This window comes from Astatotilapia calliptera, chromosome 3 (genome assembly GCF_964374335.1).
Source record: "Astatotilapia calliptera chromosome 3, fAstCal68.1, whole genome shotgun sequence".
Classification (NCBI taxonomy): Eukaryota; Metazoa; Chordata; class Actinopteri; order Cichliformes; family Cichlidae; genus Astatotilapia; species Astatotilapia calliptera.
Genome location: NC_137424.1, coordinates 57,593,336 through 57,610,950, shown reverse-complemented (window position 1 = coordinate 57,610,950; position 17,615 = coordinate 57,593,336). Strand labels below are relative to the sequence as shown.

General features: G+C 40.8%; 2 protein-coding genes across 2 annotated transcripts; both read right to left on the bottom strand.

Moving 5' to 3' along the window:
- Positions 1–375: 375 nt before the first annotated feature.
- On the bottom strand, positions 376–6,618 carry LOC145425543 (uncharacterized). Its single transcript, XM_080298643.1, has 4 exons — positions 4,218–6,618; positions 3,810–3,940; positions 2,364–3,212; positions 376–1,756 (listed from the first exon to the last, which is right to left on the bottom strand). The coding sequence occupies exons 2-4, from the start codon at positions 3,890–3,892 to the stop codon at positions 934–936; spliced, it is 1,755 nt and encodes a 584-aa protein (XP_080154769.1). The 5' UTR covers positions 3,893–3,940; positions 4,218–6,618; the 3' UTR covers positions 376–933.
- A 6,237-nt stretch (positions 6,619–12,855) lies between these two features.
- Positions 12,856–15,825, bottom strand: LOC145425544 (uncharacterized). Its single transcript, XM_080298665.1, has 3 exons — positions 15,542–15,825; positions 15,068–15,198; positions 12,856–14,474 (listed from the first exon to the last, which is right to left on the bottom strand). The coding sequence occupies exons 2-3, from the start codon at positions 15,148–15,150 to the stop codon at positions 13,595–13,597; spliced, it is 963 nt and encodes a 320-aa protein (XP_080154791.1). The 5' UTR covers positions 15,151–15,198; positions 15,542–15,825; the 3' UTR covers positions 12,856–13,594.
- Positions 15,826–17,615: the final 1,790 nt, after the last annotated feature.

Here is a 17,615-nt window from a genome sequence, read left to right as displayed (position 1 = left end):
TCAACTTTGTTGGATGAAGAGGAAAATGAATATATATATTTAAAAGCACATGACTGAGTGTATCTGTAAAGGTACACACATGATGGACATTCAGTTTGTCTATTTCTTATTACCTTTGTGTTTTGTATATAATCTCTAAATGTCACTGAGAAACAGATGAGTCGATGCTTCTGCAGATAAAGTGCTCATTGATTAAAGTTTAACCTCTGCTTCATTTTCATAATGCCTGCTGATTGAAACTCACTTCCACCTGTGAGCTCCACAAAGAGCAGTGGATTTTATCACATGTGACTCTGCTTCAGTCACATCCCAGCAATGAATTAAAGTCATTATGGTTTAAACTACATTGATATAAAAAGTCAAGAAAGAACACATGATACAAAAATCCAAAATGTAGTTTGTTTTCATCATAAAAAAATAGATACATTCAGGTGTTTAAATTACACAGAGAGGCAGAGTTTACACACTCTGTGTCTTTGTCTGCTCAGCTGTTTGCATGTTTACCTCCATGTCAGTGTGGAGCTAAACTAGACAAAGTGCTGTGTCCTCTTTTCTGTCAGGATAAAGTATAAGACAGTCTGTACACTGAAGTCCAGCCTGAGCTCTGAGGAAAAGCAGCAACAACACAAACAGCTTAAAGTGCACAAAAATCTGGAGACTGATTCATGTAATAATTAAATAAATTCCCCTAGGGATCAATAAAGTATTCGATTCTGATTCATGTAGGCTTCATTAAAGAAGTGAAACTGGCTGATAGACTGAAGGCTACTTTGAACTACTGGAAGCATCTGTGATTGTAATTAAACTCAAACATATGTTCAACATGAGTCCTGTGTGGGTTTCTTTTTTCAATCTAACAATGAAACTGTTTTTGTGGTTTAAAGTTTCAAAACATTTAACACAGAAAAGACCATAAGATGTGGACGACTGCATCTAACTAAACAGACTCTTAAAACGATCCAACCAGTTCACATTGAATGCATCTGGTGAACATGTCATCACAGTGTTGTCTGCAGTGCAGTAGTACTGCTCCTGCAGATGCTTCCTGTCAGATTTCTGTCCTGTAGACTGATCACTCAGACAGGTATCAAGGTGCACGGTGGCTTTAAACCTGGAAGAGAGGAGCACCAGGGACAGAGCCAAGCAGACGACAGAGAACGGGACACTTTCTCTCTCTCCTGGGACGATGAACGGGATGACGATGCGGTTTCTTCCTGGTGGGCCATATTTTGTTGAGAGAGAATTAAATCTTTCCCACATACCATCATCTTCCTGCAGAGGGCTCACAATGATATTTGGGATCATGCGTCCTCCAGCTTTCTTCAGTGAGTTCCAGTAGTTTGGCAGGTTCAGGGGTTGATATTTGTCAAGAGGAATCTTGTCGCCTTTTTCTTTTCTACGGTAAAAAACTCTGTGCTGTGGCCTCATTTTTCCTGTTGCAATGCCATAGGTTACATCAGGTGTGGTGGCACAGTTCCAGGGAGAGTACAGGACCAGGTCAGTGATGGTGGGCAGAGGCAGCAAACACTTGGCTGGGATCATGGAGTCTGTGGTTGATCCATGTGACACAAAGATTATGTCAACAGTGTCGCTGTGGTTCTTCTTTTCTTCCTCATCAATTTTACTTTTCAGGAAATCAAAGATGTCTGAGAGTTTTCTGAAGGTGCCAGACTCTGAATTTTCTCTCAGCCACTGCAGGACAGTTTCATCTTTGCAGTTTTCTGTTGCAAGGTTTATTAATCTTTTCAGCATTTCCCTTTTAGAAAAACAAACAAACAGACACACACACAGACACAAATTAGTGAGTGCAGACATCTTTGACTGGATCACTGTGAGACTAAAGAAAACTGAACCTTTAAGTGTCTGAGTGAGGTCATAACTGATGCCAACTGTTTAGTTCTGTTGTGATATTTTAATCATAAAATACTTCCTACCATCCTGTGATAGACACCATGTCCAGCCTGTCATTATAGACTTCTAATCACTACATTGAACTTCTGCAGTCAACCATGGCTAATAGACCTGCGGAAGCTCAGCATGGAGCTAAACTAGACATTAAAGTGCAAAACAATCTGGAGGCTGGTTCATGTAGGCTTCATTAAAGAAGTGAAACTGGCTGATAGACAGCAGACACCTTTAAACTACTGGAAGCTTCTGCAATTGTAATTAAACCCAAACATATGTTCTAATACGAGTTCGGTGTGACTTTCTTTTTAAATCTGACCTCAACAACAAAAAAAACAACAACAAATAAAACAATTGCTTTTATAGTTTGATGTTTCCGGAAAAGCTTTTTAAAAACAGACACAGAAAAGATAAGATGTGGATGGAGTGCATTAAATAGACTTTTAAAATAATCCCACCAGTTCACATCGAATGCATCTGGTGAACATGTCATCCCAGTGTTGTCTTCAGTGCAGTAGTACTGCTCCTGCAGATACTTCCTGTCAGATTCCCGTCCTGTAGACTTATCACTCAGACAGGTATCAAGGTGCACGGTGGCTTTAAACCTGGAAGAGAGGAGCACCAGGGACAGAGCCAAGGCAACGACAGAGAACGGGACACTTTCACTCTCTCCTGGGACGATGAACGGGATGATGATGTGGTTTCTTCCTGGTGGACCATATTTTGTTGAGAGAGACTTAAATCTTTCCCACATACCGTCATGTGGCTGCAGAGGGCTAACACTGATATTTGGGATCATGCGTCCTCCAACTTTCTTCAGTGAGTTCCAGTAGTTTGGCAGGTTCGGGGGTTGCTGTTTGTAAACAACAGTTATACTATGGAAAAAAAACGGCAGTGGAAGATCACGGAAAAAAATCCTGTGCTCTGGCCTCATTTTTCCTGTTGCAATGCCATAGGTCACTTCAGGTGTGGTGGCACAGTTCCAGGGAGAGTACAGGACCAGGTCAGTGATGGTGGGCAGAGGCAGCAAACACTTGGCTGGGATCATGGAGTCTGTGGTTGATCCATGTGCCACAAAGATTATGTCAACAGTGTCATCATGGTTCTTCTTTTCTTCCTCATCAATTTTACTTTTCAGGAAATCAAAGATGTCTGAGAGTTTTCTGAAGGTGCCAGACTCTGAATTTTCTCTCAGCCACTGCAGGACAGTTTCATCTTTGCAGTTTTCTATTGCAAGTTTTATTAATCTTTTCCTTTCAGCAGAGCTCCTGGGACTTTCAGGGCGACATGCAGCAGCCAGCCTTTTCCTTTTATAAAACAACAAAAAAAATAAATCTTTTTTTTAGCAAGTGCAGAAAGCTTTGACTGGATCACTGTGATACTAAAGAGAGTGAGGTTATATATGTGCACACATATGCAGATCTGTTGTGATATTTTTAATCATAAAAGTTTTCTGCCACCCTGTGACAGACAGCATGTCCAGCCTGTCACTACAGAGTTTGACTTTAGCTGAGTTTCACTTCTAATCACTACATTAAACTTCTGCAGTGAACCACAGATAAAAGAGCTGCAGAAGTTGTGACTCTACATCCTATTAACAGAAGATTTGCTATAATTATAACAAACTCTGTGAGGAAGGATTTCATGTAAAAAATAAAATGGAGGCAGGTATGACCTCAGGTTTATCACTCAGCTCTCTTTCTACTTTTTCTTTTAAAACTGGATTCATGTTCATTTGATTTCTGTCACAGCTTCAAATCTCCACCACCCCATAATGTTCAAAAAGCCCCATTCAAAAAGTGGATTTAGACACAATTAATTTAAATAGTTTTCTTCATTGTACAGTGACTGAAATATGAAAATCTTTATTATCTTCCAAATAAATTTGTTCTTCAGAGACTCACAGAATTTCTGCTTGCATTTCCATCGCCTCTAAAAAAGCCATGGCTCTCAGAGCCATGATGAGTTCGAGTTCGTCTTTGTCCATATTCAGTCGATAATCAGCTCAGGAACACAAAGCAGCTCCTCCTGCGACCTGAAGAACAACCAAAGTCAAGTGTAGCTGTAGCACAGTGATATTATTCTGTTTTAAAGATCTTCAAAGTGAACAAAGACACTGTTTCTATTATTTTGTCCACCTGATTTTTGAGCTTGTTAAACTGAAGCCTTCATAAAATCTGCTGATCAATAATCCAACTATGATATAAAGTATGTACAGAGTGGATCACATAGATCACCAATGAAAGCAGCAACAACAATCACCACACATGAAGACGTTAAACTTTCAGTCTGAATCAGACTGTTTGCCTTACCTGCCTTGGAGAGCACAAGTGAGTGTGCGAAGGAATCTGATCATGCGAGGTGTTCAGCGATCTTTATGTAGCCTGAATCAAGATCACAGGCAAATAAAAACACGAAAGTGAAAGCACAGACACCAGGGTAATCCCCGTTATTTACACAAAGAAAACGAAAGAAAAAAAAATCTTAAAGTAAAATTCACTGCGTCATGTGGATTATTTATATTATCAGTAGTTTTTGTTTTTAACAGCCATTCTCACTCTATGAAAGTAAACAAATTAAGGTTCCAGCAGCAGCTCTGTGAGGCTCATTCATACCAACCTGTGAAGGCAGAGATACAAACACAGTAGAGGTTGTTCATTTTCTAGGTTTTTGCTAGTTTAGCTCTTTGGGGTCTTGAAATCATGGTACATGTTTCCACTTCTTCATAAAAGATAAGACACAGAATTCAATCTCCTCCTCGTGTCAGCTCTGTAAGCAGGAGTCCACCTCACAGTCACAACTACATTCAGGGAGATGTGAACATACAGGGAGTCATTTTAAAATTATAATAATTTACATCAACCACTGACACCAGATTAATACACAAGTCTGAAATAAATCTATTTTCACACAGTTTGTCTTTGTGAGGATTTACTTTACCTTTGGAAACAGATCGGACAACAACACAGAGCACAGCAGCAGTCTGCCTGGTTTTAGACCAAGAAGAATAACAAGAGTCATTTATGGACACAAGTTAAGTTGAACAAGTAGAACAATTAGAGACAGAATATGATGATATGAACCTTTTTTTAATTCATTAAGGTCATCTTGACACAGAGAATTAGAAGAATCTTAAAACTGTCCATCACACACCTGACAGGAGACTTTAAACCTCTTATCAGCTGATTTTACAGCAGTGACAGAGTGTTTACACAACAACCACGAGTTCCTGTAAACCAGCTGATTTACTCTCAGCAGTTCAGCTTACGTGTAGCCTCTCAGAAACTGTCATGTCTGTGGGTGTTGGCAAACTTTCCCTCTCGGAGCATCGGCCCACCTCTGGACGTTTCCCCTCCATCGCGACTCCCATGGATCTCCCCTCCAGTGCTCTCCCTTGTGAAATAAACAAGACAAACCCTGCTGTTCATATCACACAATACCCACAACAAGCTGGCGCTACATTACTAACTCTACTCTCCTCCACTTCACACATCCTGCCCTGTGCCGTTCTATTCAATATTTTCATTTCACTCTTTACAACTTTCACTGTTTTTGTCCTTTATGCAGCTGCAGTGTTTATAAGGCTGAGGAAGTCACTTCAAGGAGGAAGAATTTTCACACTGAAAATGCTGCATCCAGATGAAGAGAGTCAACTTTGTTGGATAAAGAGGAAAATTAAAATATATATTTAAAAACAACATGACTGAGTGTATCTGTAAAAGTACACACATAATGGACATTCAGTTTGTCTATTTCTTATTACCTTTGTGTTTTGTATATAATCTCTAAATGTCACTGAGAAACAGATGAGTCGATCCTCTGGAGATAAAGTGCTCATTTATTTAATGTAATTTAATTTAAGTTTAATTTCTGCTTCATTTTCACAGGTCATTCATTTTCATAATGCCTGCTGATTGAAACTCACTTCCACCTGTGAGCTCCACAAAGAGCACTGGATTTTATCACATGTGACTCTGCTTCAGTCACATCCCAGCAATGAATTAAAGTCATTATGTTTAAACTACATTGATATAAAAAGTCAAGAAAGTACAAATAATACAAGAATCCAAAATGTAGTTTGATTTCATCATAAATAAAATAGATGAATACAGGTGATATGATTAAATTACACAGAGAGATTTACCTCCATGTCAGTGTGGAGCTAAACTAGACAATAAAGTGCTGTGTACTCTTTTCTGTCAGGATAAAGTATAAGACAGTCTGTACACTGAAGTCCAGCGTGAGCTCTGAGGAAAAGCAGCAACAACACAAACAGCTTAAAGTGCACAAAATTCTGGAGACTGGTTCATGTAGGCTTCATTAAAGAAGTGAAACTGGCTGATAGACTGAAAAGACGATAAGATGTGGATGAGGGCATCTAATTAAAAACAGACTTCTAAAACGCTCCAACCAGTTCACACTGAATGCATCTGGTGAGCATGTCATCACAGTGTTGTCTGCAGTGCAGTAGTACTGCTCCTGCAGATGCTTCCTGTCAGATTTCTGTCCTGTAGACTTATCACTCAGACAGGTATCAAGGTGCACGGTGGCTTTAAACCTGGAAGAGAGGAGCACCAGGGACAGAGCCAAGCAGACGACAGAGAACGGGACACTTTCTCTCTCTCCTGGGACGATGAACGGGATGACGATGCGGTTTCCTGGTAGACCATATTTTGTTGAGAGAGACTTAAATCTTTGCCATGCACCATCATTTGGCCGCAGAGGTCTAACAGTTATGTTTGGGATCTTGCGTCCTCCCACTTTCTTCAGTGAGTTCCAGTAGTCTGGCAGGTTCAGGGGTTGATAATTGTGAACAACAATTGCATAGTGAAAGTCTTCGGTGAAAAACTGTGCTGTGGCCTCATTTTCCCTGTTGCAATGTCATAGGTTACATCAGGTGTGGTGGCACAGTTCCAGGGAGAGTACAAGACCAGGTCAGTGATGGTGGGCAGAGGCAGCAAACAGCTGGCTGGGATCATGGAGTCTCTGATTGCTCCATGTTTGGGGTCTTGAAATCCTGGTCCATGTTTCCACTTCTTTATAAAAGATAAGACACAGAATTTGATCTCCTCCTCTGTAAGTGTTACCACTATAAGCAGGAGTCTACCTCACAGTCATAACTGCATTCAAGGAGATGTGAACATGCAGGGAGTCATTTTAAAATATAATAATTTATTTCAGTTCTCTGTTTAGGAACAATGTTCCTCAAAGTCCCAGTGGAGATGATCTGAGGACCACACGATCTCTCAACTCCACAAGGTTAGAGGCCTGTTTCCAGGACGATCAGGCACCACCGTGTCGATTGCAGACATCAGCCAAAGGATCTCACTTTACTGACACCAGATGGTTACACAAATCTGAAATAAATCCATTTTCACACAAACAGGTTTTCTTTGTGAGGATTTACTTTAGGATGCAGACTTCTTCCTGTACAGTGTTGGGACTAACGCGTTATTAAGTAACGCGTTACAGTAACTACGTTATTATTGTGGTAACGAGCACGGTAACTAGTTATTATGCCAAAATCAGGAACGCGTTAGTCGTTACTGGGATTTAGATAGACTCGTTACTTCGTGTGGTGGCTATCACGGAGCTTCCACAGATTCAGTAACATTAGCAAGTGGTGAGGCCAGCAGGTGGATGAAGGAAAGGGGACGCAGAAGGAAAAGAGACCGGAGGCGGCCGCCGGTCCAAGTGTGAACTGAACTTCAGGTAAGAAGTTATTACCTGCAGTCTCTCTGGGTCAGATATGAACCAAGTTTAGGTGGAGTTTATTTTCGTTATGCTGACTTTTTCCGTACTGTGTGCTAGCTAGCATGACGGAGTTTCTATACAGCTGGGTGGGTGCTATGAAGTTAATGATGTTGAACTTTATTTTGTTCATAAGTTATTAGAGTTGCCAGCCGTCCCGTCTGGTATTCAGAGAAAATATTACGCGTTTCTTATTGAGGTGAAAAGGAACAGTTTGTCCCGTAATTCAGCTACAATGGAAAAGGCACAAAGCTGGAGTTATTCTGTGTCTTTGCTGCACAGCTGCCTCTTCTTCTTTCATTCTCCCCCCTCCCTCTCCTGTTTCTACTTCAATCATGAAAACTGATCAATGATCAGCTGATCGGCTTTTCTCTCTTGTTTGTTTATCGCTCACTTTGCGCCGAAAGAGGAAACCAGCGGATGTTGCGCTAAACAACAGCAGCACGTTTAAATTTGATCAGCTGTTGTTAGAATTTATTTAATATTAATTTCTAGTAAGCTGATGTTTGCTGGAGCCACAGCTGCAAAAAAGCTGCTGGTCATGATACGGTTTGGTTATCTGGTGAGAGGGAAACATGAAGATGAAACCAGGAGATGTCCTTACTGGATCATCAGAGCTGAACAGGTGATGGAGAAACAGGTTTACCTTTTAGGTGACATGAATGAGTTGAAGGGAAGTTATGAACTGTTTCTGAGAGACAAATAACACCAGGATCCTTTTTTAGGTAGCTGACAGCTGGTAACTGTGCAGGGGCGGGTCTAGCAAAGTGTTGCCAGGGGGGCATGTAGGGCATTAACAGGGAGAGGGGGGCACAAAGAAATACTTTTCTTTCTTATTCTCATTTAAAATGTCTAGCTTTTAAAAAATAATTATCTGAATCTTACAACAAACAATTGATTGATTGATGCATATATACCATCAGAACAGTGTACATCACTGTCACAACAGTGTTTATTTTCATTCAAAGGCTTTATGATTTTTCCTATAATGGTGGGCTGGTCTCTAGTCAAAATGCCCGGGACGATTTTCTGTCCCAGTCCAGCCCTGTATGCAGCTCATCTGCAGTCTGGTGTTACCAACATCTTCCTATTCAGAAGGCAGAATTTCCAAGTTCTGAGTACAATCGAAAGCACCACGACTGCAGTTTTTGTGTTGGATGTAAAAGGCGCACATGACGCTGTGACGTAGGCTAGAATCATGGCAGCAGTCAATGACGGTCCAGGCGTGGGATTTCTCTCGTGGAAATGTGCACGTTATCTTTTCCTTTCTATTGGTAGGTGGCACAGTGCACTTGTGGCAAGTAAGCAAGCTAGAAGACTGGCAAAGTTATGGAAGCAACACATTAACAAGAGAATTCTGAGTAAAACCAAAGTTACTTTCCCAAGTAACTAGTTACTTTGAAAGTAACGAGTAACTTGAAGTAACTGAGTTACTTTTGAGAGAAGTAACTAGTAATGTAACTAAGTTACTATTTTAAAGTAACTTACCCAACACTGTTCCTGTACCACTGCTTGAAGAAGGTGTCTTCCAGAAACTGGCAGAAGGACTGGGAGTTGAGCTTGACTCCATCCTCAACCCGAAAAGGCCCCACAAGCTCATCTTTGATGATACCAGCCCAAACCAGTACTCCACCTCCACCTTGCTGGCGTCTGAGTCGGACTGGAGCTCTCTGCCCTTTACCAATCCAACCACGGGCCCATCCATCTGGCCCATCAAGACTCACTCTCATTTCATCAGTCCATAAAACCTTAGAAAAATCAGTCTTGACGTTTCAGCTTGTGTGTCTTGTTCAGTGGTGGTCGTCTTTCAGCCTTTCTTACCTTGGCCATGTCTCTGAGTATTGCACACCTTGTGCTTTTGGGCACTCCAGTGATGTTGCAGTTCTGAAATATGGCCAAACTGGTGGCAAGTGGCATCTTGGCAGCTGCACGCTTGACTTTTCTCAGTTCATGGGCAGTTATTTTGCTCCTTGGTTTTTCTACACGTTTCTTGCGACCCTGTTGGCTATCTTGAATGAAACGCTTGATTGTTCGATGATCACGCTTCAGAAGCTTTGAAATTTTGAGACTCTGCATTACAGAGATGCACATCACCTAATATGCTTAATTGGTAGTAGGCTTTCGAGCCTATACAGCTTGGAGTAAGACAACATGCATGAAGAGGATGATGTGGACAAAATACTCATTTGCCTAATAATTCTGCACTCCCTGTATTACCGAGCACAGCAGCAGTCTGCCTACAAGAATAATTTTTAGACACAAGTTATTTACCCACCATGGTCACAGAACACAGACCATCAAACTTGTACAGCAACATGTGGTATATGTGAACGATTACATGGAGACAGAATATGACATTATGGAACTTTTGAATTCATTAAGATCATCCTGACACAGAGAAGTAGAAGAATCTTAAATCTTCCATCACACACCTGGCAGGAGACTTACAGCAGTGACGGTGTGTTTACACAACAGCTGAGAGTTCCTGTAAACCAGCTGATTTACTGTCAGCTGTTCAGCTCACACGTAGAGCTCTGAGACACAGTGTGCTGGTTCTGCTTCTTCTAATTTTCTAACCACTCTCTTGTGACATTTTGCAGTGATCTGTGGCTAAAAGAGTTCCTGCTGCAGAAACCTCGAAACCTAATAAAACCCCAAAGTGTTGATGAAAGCAACTTAAACACACAGTCATACAGAACTTGTAATACTATACTTTTCCTCTCACACACACTCACACTCTGCTGGTTTGTCTACATCATCTGTGTTTTATTCTGTGTTTAACCTCTTTACCTTTTTTAAATATTATAGTGTAACCACAGCAGACCTGACGACATGTACATGCTTTGCAGCAGACTTTACACACACGGTTGCTGTACAAACACAGTTGGTAAATGGCCTGTATTTGTATAGCGCTTTACATATCCAGTCATCCACACATTCACACACTGGTGATGGCAGCTACATTGTAGCCACAGCCACCCTGGGGCGCACTGACAGAGGCGAGGCTGCCGGACACTGGCACCACCAGGCCCTCTGACCACCACCAGTAGGCAACGGGTGAAGTGTCTTGCCCAAGGACAAAAAGACCGAGACTGTCCAAGCCGGGGCTCGAACCGGCAACCTTCTGATTACAAGGCGAACTCCCAACTCTTGAGCAACGATCGCCCCGAGTTGGCTGCTGCTCCACAGCTCACAGCCTGACACACACCATCCACAATCACAACAGTTGGCTACGTGTGATTGCAGATGCCTCTCAGGTGTGTCGGCCTCCCCTGCAGCGGCACCGCAGACCACACCCCGCCACATTTTGTCTTCTACTGTTCACTCAGTTGCTTTGCTGCCACTTATCCATGTTTTGATGGATTAGTTTTCTGCACTGTATTGGTTTAAAGTAAAGAATAATGTGTGACTGGTGCACAGTGGCTGTGGCTTAATGCTCAGAGGTAGCTTACAGCAAGTAAAGCAGAGATTAATGCGATTTCTAGCTGACGATTCTTAGATCCATTCGCTGATTTTCCCTTTCATACCAACTTTATACCATCTAGTATAAAGACAGTGTACTCTCAGAGAGTGGAAGTATGTCTGGACAACTCATGAAACATCTCTTTACATCTTGTTGAATTCAGTTGTGTAGAGCAACTGAATTCAACAGCAGGTCAGCAGGTCATAGCCTGTACATGATGCATAATCTGTGCAACTTCATTAGCTTTGTTAATCAAATAGTCAGATGGTTGTTGGGATGATATTTCTCCTCTCCTTTCATAAATGATGAATAAATATATTCACTGCTAAAGGAGGTAATAAATGAAGGACTGAAGTTCTTTTCCTAAATACCTAGAGCATTCGTACATGTCACCATACAGACGCTTCCAGGTTTAACATGGCCCTGGATTGTAATCAGTTGGGTTCATTAAAGATGAACTCTCTTCAGTTATTAACTTAAACTGTCTCTACGCGGGGGAGACATTTACCACAATGACCGCACGAAGACTATGAGAGTGAACACGTTCATGAGTACTGAACTGAGTCTGACTTTGTAAAGTTGTAGAGACACTATGGTGACATGATTATACTGTTTTTATTCTCCTTTTTCTCTGGAGAATGTGTTCCTGCTCTGTTTCATTCACTGTTTAGTTTTGTTTCACTTGTTGTTTACTTTCACTTTGCTAGCTGATTGTTTACGTTCAGGTAAAGATTGTCATGAAACTATGATAAGTTAGGAGTCACACTGGTCACAGTTAGCACTAAAAGTACATACAAGTACCTGCACTAAAGTGTGTTTCTGTAAAATACCAGCAGCTTTGATCTAACAGTAGTGTTTGAACCATCTGACATGAGTTGAAGATCACTGGATAGAAATAAAAACTTTGTGATGAAATAAAAATAACAGCAAAATCATCAATCTGTCTATATATCTATATACACATCTATACACAAACACAAGTTTGTAACTGAGTTTTACGTTATGGTCTAAAGTGCATCAGTAAGTCCTGCAGACTACAGTTTCCCATAAATCATCTGATTTACATCACTGTTTATCTTTTTCTGATTTATTCTTATTGTAAACATTCATACACACCTGTGTGTTACAACTAGTCAGGACACAGGAACACAAACCATTTTCTTCCTCTCTTTCATCTTTGTTTTATTACTTTCATTCTATTCAACATTTTCATTTTATTCTCAAACAAATATTCACTGTTTTTGTCCTTTGAAACAACTAAGAGATGCATGCTCAATAATCCAGGTAAGCAAATCTCAGAAAGTTGATTCTGTTCATCTGATGGTTAATATGCAAGCTGCTATGACTATTGATGAGAGACCATGAGCTATACACAGCAGTGTAAGCTGATGGGATTCTCATCTTAGGGATGTCCACTCCCATTTTTCACATTTATAAAACTGGCTCAGTGTGGTGCTGGTTTCAATCACTATACAGCTGCAGTGTTTATAAGGATGAAGAAGTCACTTCAAGGAGGGAAAGTTTCTCACACTGAAAATGCTGCAACCACATGAACAGAGTCAACTTTGTTGGATAAAGAGGAAAATGAATATATATATTTAAAAAACCATGACTGAGTGTATCTGTAAAGGTACACACATAATGGACATTCAGTTTGTCTATTTCTTATTACCTTTGTGTTTTGTATATAATCTCTAAATGTCACTGAGAAGCAGATGAGTCGATGCTTCTGGTGATAAAGTGCTCATTGATTAAAGTTTAATTTCTGCTTCATTTTCACAGTTCATTCATTTTCATAATGCCTGCTGATTGAAACTCACTTCCACCTGTGAGCTCCATAAAGAGCAGTGGATTTTATCACATGTGACTCTGCTTCAGTCACATCCCAGCAATGAATTAAAGTCATTATGTTTTAAATGACATTGATATAAAAAGTCAAGAAAGTACAAACGATACAAGAATCCAAAATGTAGTTTGATTTCATCATAAAAAAATAGATAAATACAGGTGATATCTTTAAATTACACAGAGAGATTTACCTCCATGTCAGTGTGGAGCTAAACTAGACAATAAAGTGCTGTGTACTCTTTTCTGTCAGGATAAAGTATAAGACAGTCTGTACACTGAAGTCCAGCCTGAGCTCTGAGGAAAGCAGCAACAACACAAACAGCTTAAAGTGCACAAAAATCTGGAGACTGGTTCATGTAATAATTAAATAAATTCCCCTAGGGATCAATATAGTATTCTGATTCTGATTCATGTAGGCTTCATTAAAGAAGTGAAACTGGCTGATAGACTGAAGGCTACTTTGAACTACTGGAAACGTCTGTGATTGTAATTAAATCAAACATATGTTCAACATGAGTCCTGTGTGGGTTTCTTTTTTCAAACTAACAATGAAACTGTTTTTGTGGTTTAATGTTTCTGAAACAGTTTCAAAACATTTAACACAGAAAAGATGTCGATTGAGTGTATTTAACTAAACAGACTCTTAAAACGATCCAACCAGTTCACACTGAATGCATCTGGTGAACATGTCATCACAGTGTTGTCTTCAGTGCAGTAGTACTGCTCCTGCAGATACTTCCTGTCAGATTTCTGTCCTGTAGACTTATCACTCAGACAGGTATCAAGGTGCACGGTGGCTTTAAACCTGGAAGAGAGGAGCACCAGGGACAGAGCCAAGCAGACGACAGAGAACGGGACACTTTCACTCTCTTCCGGGAGGATGAACGGGATGACGATGCGGTTTCTTCCTGGTGGACCATATTTTGTTGAGAGAGACTTAAATCTTTCCCACACTCCTTCATCTTCCTGCAGAGGGCTAACACTGATATTTGGGATCTTCTGTCCTCCGGCTTTCTTCAGTGAGTTCCAGCAGTTTGGCAGATTTGGGGGTTGATGTTCGTCAAAAAGAATTCCACTGTGGGGAACAAACGGTAGTGAAAGATTACGGTAAAAAACTCTGTGCTGTGGCTTCATTTTCCCTGTTGCAATGCCATAGGTTACATCAGGTGTGGTGGCACAGTTCCAGGGAGAGTACAGGACCAGGTCAGTGATGGTGGGCAGAGGCAGCAAACACTTGGCTGGGATCATGGAGTCTGTGATTGATCCATGTGCCACAAAGATTACGTCAACAGTGTCGCTGTGGTTCTTCTTTTCTTCCTCATCAATTTTACTTTTCAGAAAATCAAACATGTCTGAGAGTTTTCTGAAGGTGCCAGACTCTGAATTTTCTCTCAGCCACTGCAGGACAGTTTCGTCTTTGCAGTTTTCTGTTGCAAGGTTTATTAATCTTTTCCTTTCAGCAGAGCTCCTGGGACTTTCAGGGCGACATGCAGCAGCCAGCCTTTTCCTTTTATAAAAAAAAAAAAAATAAATCTTTTTTAGCAAGTGCAGAAAGCTTTGACTGGATCACTGTGATACTAAAGAGAGTGAGGTTATATATGTGCACACATATGCAGATCTGCTGTGATATTTTTAATCATACAAGTTTTCTGCCACCCTGTGACAGACAGCATGTCCAGCCTGTCACTATAGAGTTTGACTTTAGCTGAGTTTCACTTCTAATCATTACATTAAACTTCTGCAGTGAACCACAGATAAAAGACCTGCAGAAGTCGTGAGTCTACATACTATTAACAGAAGATTTGCTATAATTATAACAAACTCTGTGAGGAAGGATTTCATGTAAAAAATAAAATGGAGGCAGGTATGACCTCAGGTTTATCACTCAGCTCTCTTTCTACTTTTTCTTTTAAAACTGGATTCAAGTTCATTTGATTTCTGTCACAGCTTCAAATCTCCACCACCCCATAATGTTCAAAAAGCCCCATTCAAAAAGTGGATTTAGACACAATTAATTTAAATAGGTTTCTTCATTGTACAGTGACTGAAATATGAAAATCTTTATTATCTTCCAAATAAATTTGTTCGTGAGAGACTCACAGAATTTCCGCTTGTATTTCCAACGCCTCTAAAAAAGCCATGGCTCTCAGAGCCATGATGAGTTCGAGTTTATCTTTGTCCATATTCAGTCGATAATCAGCTCAGGAACACAAAGCAGCTCCTCCTGCGACCTGAAGAACAACCATAAGTCAAGTGTAGCTGTAGCACAGTGATATTATTCTGTTTTAAAGATCTTCAAAGTGAACAAAGACACGCCCACTCAGATTTACACTGTTTCTATTATTTTGTCCACCTGATTTTTGAGTTTAGCTAAATGACAGAAAACCTCTGTGAACATTTGAATATCAACATCTTGTTAAAATGAAGCCTTCAAAACGTCTGCTGATCAATAATCCAACTATGATATAAAGTATGTACAGAGTGGATCACATAGATCACCAATGAAAGCAGCAATAATAATCACCACACATGAAGACGTTAAACTTTCAGTCTGAATCAGACTGTTTGCCTTACCTGCTTTGGAGAGCACAAGTGAGTGTGTGAAGGAGTCTGATCATGTGAGGTGTTCAGCGATCTTTATGTAGCCTGAATCAAGATCACAGGCAAATAAAAAAACGATGAAAGTGAAAGCACAGACACCAGGGTAATCCCCGTTATTTACACAAAGAAAACGAAAGAAAAAAATCTTAAAGTAAAATTCACTGCGTCATGTGGATTATGTATATTATCAGTAGTTTTTGTTTTTAACAGACATTCTCACTCTATGGAAGTAAACAAATTAAGGTTCCAGCAGCAGCTCTATGTTTCCACTTCCTCATAAAAGATAAGACACAGAGTTTAATCTCGTCCTCTGTACGTGTCAGCTCTGTAAGCAGGGGTCTACCTCACAGTCACAACTGCATTCAGGGAGATGTGAACATACAGGAAGTCATTTTAAAATTATAATAATTTATTTCAGTTCTCTGTTTAAGAACAGTGTTCCTCTAAATCCCAGTGGAGATGATCTGAGGACCACACGAACTGTCAACTACACAAGCTTGGACATCATCCACTGACACCAGATTAATACATAAATCTGAAATAAATCTATTTTCACACAGTTTGTCTTTGTGAGGATTTACTTTACCTTTGGAAACAGATCGGACAACAACACAGAGCACAGCAGCAGTCTGCCTGGTTTTAGACTGAGAAGAATAACAAGAGTCATTTATGGACACAAGTTAATAGAATTAGAATAGAATAGAATTCAACTTTATTGTCATTGCACATGCACAGGTACAGGGCAACGAAATGCAGTTTGCATCCATCCAGAAGTGCTTTAGTGATATAGATATATTACAATATATATTAGCAATAGTATAGATATGTAAGTATACTACAGAAATGGGTCTATTATGGTATGTTATAATGTACACGGTATGAAGTATGTTGTGAATATTCTATAACTAAGTATGTAAAGGCTGTAGTGAGTACAAGCTATGTACAGGCTATGAACAGGATATAAATATGAAAAACTATACAGAATATGAAATAAATAACTTTACAGAAATCTGAGATATACAGCTATACAGAAATGGGAACTATGCAAGTTGTAAACAGTTGTAGGATTAAAGATTATTGAATGTACAGAATGATTATTTACACAGAGCTATACAGTAGTGCAGTTAAGATAAGTGAGGGTGTAGATAGTTTCTACAGAGGCTATATAAAGTGCTGGTGGTTGTGAGTGGTGTTCAGTCCATGTTATTATTGTGTGTTTGAGGGTACAGTTGTCCATTGTGGGTGTGTGTATGTTCAGTCCATGAGTTTAACGTGGGTCAGATGTCAGGAGGCAGAGTTCAGGAGTCTGACAGCTGTGGGGAAGAAGCTGTTCCGGTACCTGGTGGTCTTAGTCCGGAGGCTCCTGTGGCGCCTCCCAGAGGGCAGGAGGGTGAAGAGTCCATGTGATGGGTGACTGGGGTCTTTGATGATTTTCCCAGCCCTTTTCAGACACCGCTTCCTGTAGATGTCTTTTATGGCAGGAAGTGGTGCTCCGGCGATGCGCTGGGCAGTTTTCACGACCCTCTGCAACGCCTTCCGGTCCGAGGCAGAGCAGTTCCCGTACCAGACTGTTATACAGTTGGTCAGGATGCTCTCGATGGTGCAGCGATAGAAGTTCACCAGGATGTCTGAGGACAGGTGGTTCTTCCTCAGGGTCCTCAAGAAGAAGAGGCGCTGGTGAGCCTTCTTGACCAGCTTGGAGCAGTTGGTCGTCCAGGTGAGATCCTCGGAGATGTGGACTCCCAGGAACTTGAAGCTGCTCACACGCTCCACAGCCGTCCCCTTAATGTGGATGGGTGGATGTGGGTCAGCATTCCTCCTGTAGTCCACGATGAGCTCCTTGGTCTTCTCGGTGTTAAGCAGCAGGTTGTTTCTGTCGCACCACTCAGCCAGACGATCCACCTCCTCCCTGTAGGCGGCCTCATCGTTGTCACTGATGAGGCCAATCACCGTGGTGTCATCTGCAAACTTAATGATGGTGTTGGAACCATCAGCAGGTCTGCAGTCGTGGGTGAAGAGGGAGTAGAGGAAAGGGCTCATCACACAG

Excerpts from the sequence above, each read along its gene's own strand:
- LOC145425544 (XM_080298665.1), bottom strand. The coding sequence starts at position 15,150 with ATGGACAAAGATAAACTCGAACTCATCATGGCTCTGAGAGCCATGGCT. Across the intron at positions 14,475-15,067 it reads GAAATACAAGCGGAAATTCT|GAAAAGGCTGGCTGCTGCAT; the intron begins GTGAGTCTCTCA and ends TTTTTATAAAAG.
- LOC145425543 (XM_080298643.1), bottom strand. The coding sequence starts at position 3,892 with ATGGACAAAGACGAACTCGAACTCATCATGGCTCTGAGAGCCATGGCT. Across the intron at positions 3,213-3,809 it reads GAAATGCAAGCAGAAATTCT|GAAAAGGCTGGCTGCTGCAT; the intron begins GTGAGTCTCTGA and ends GTTTTATAAAAG. Across the intron at positions 1,757-2,363 it reads GATGCATTCGATGTGAACTG|GGAAATGCTGAAAAGATTAA; the intron begins GTGGGATTATTT and ends TTTTTCTAAAAG.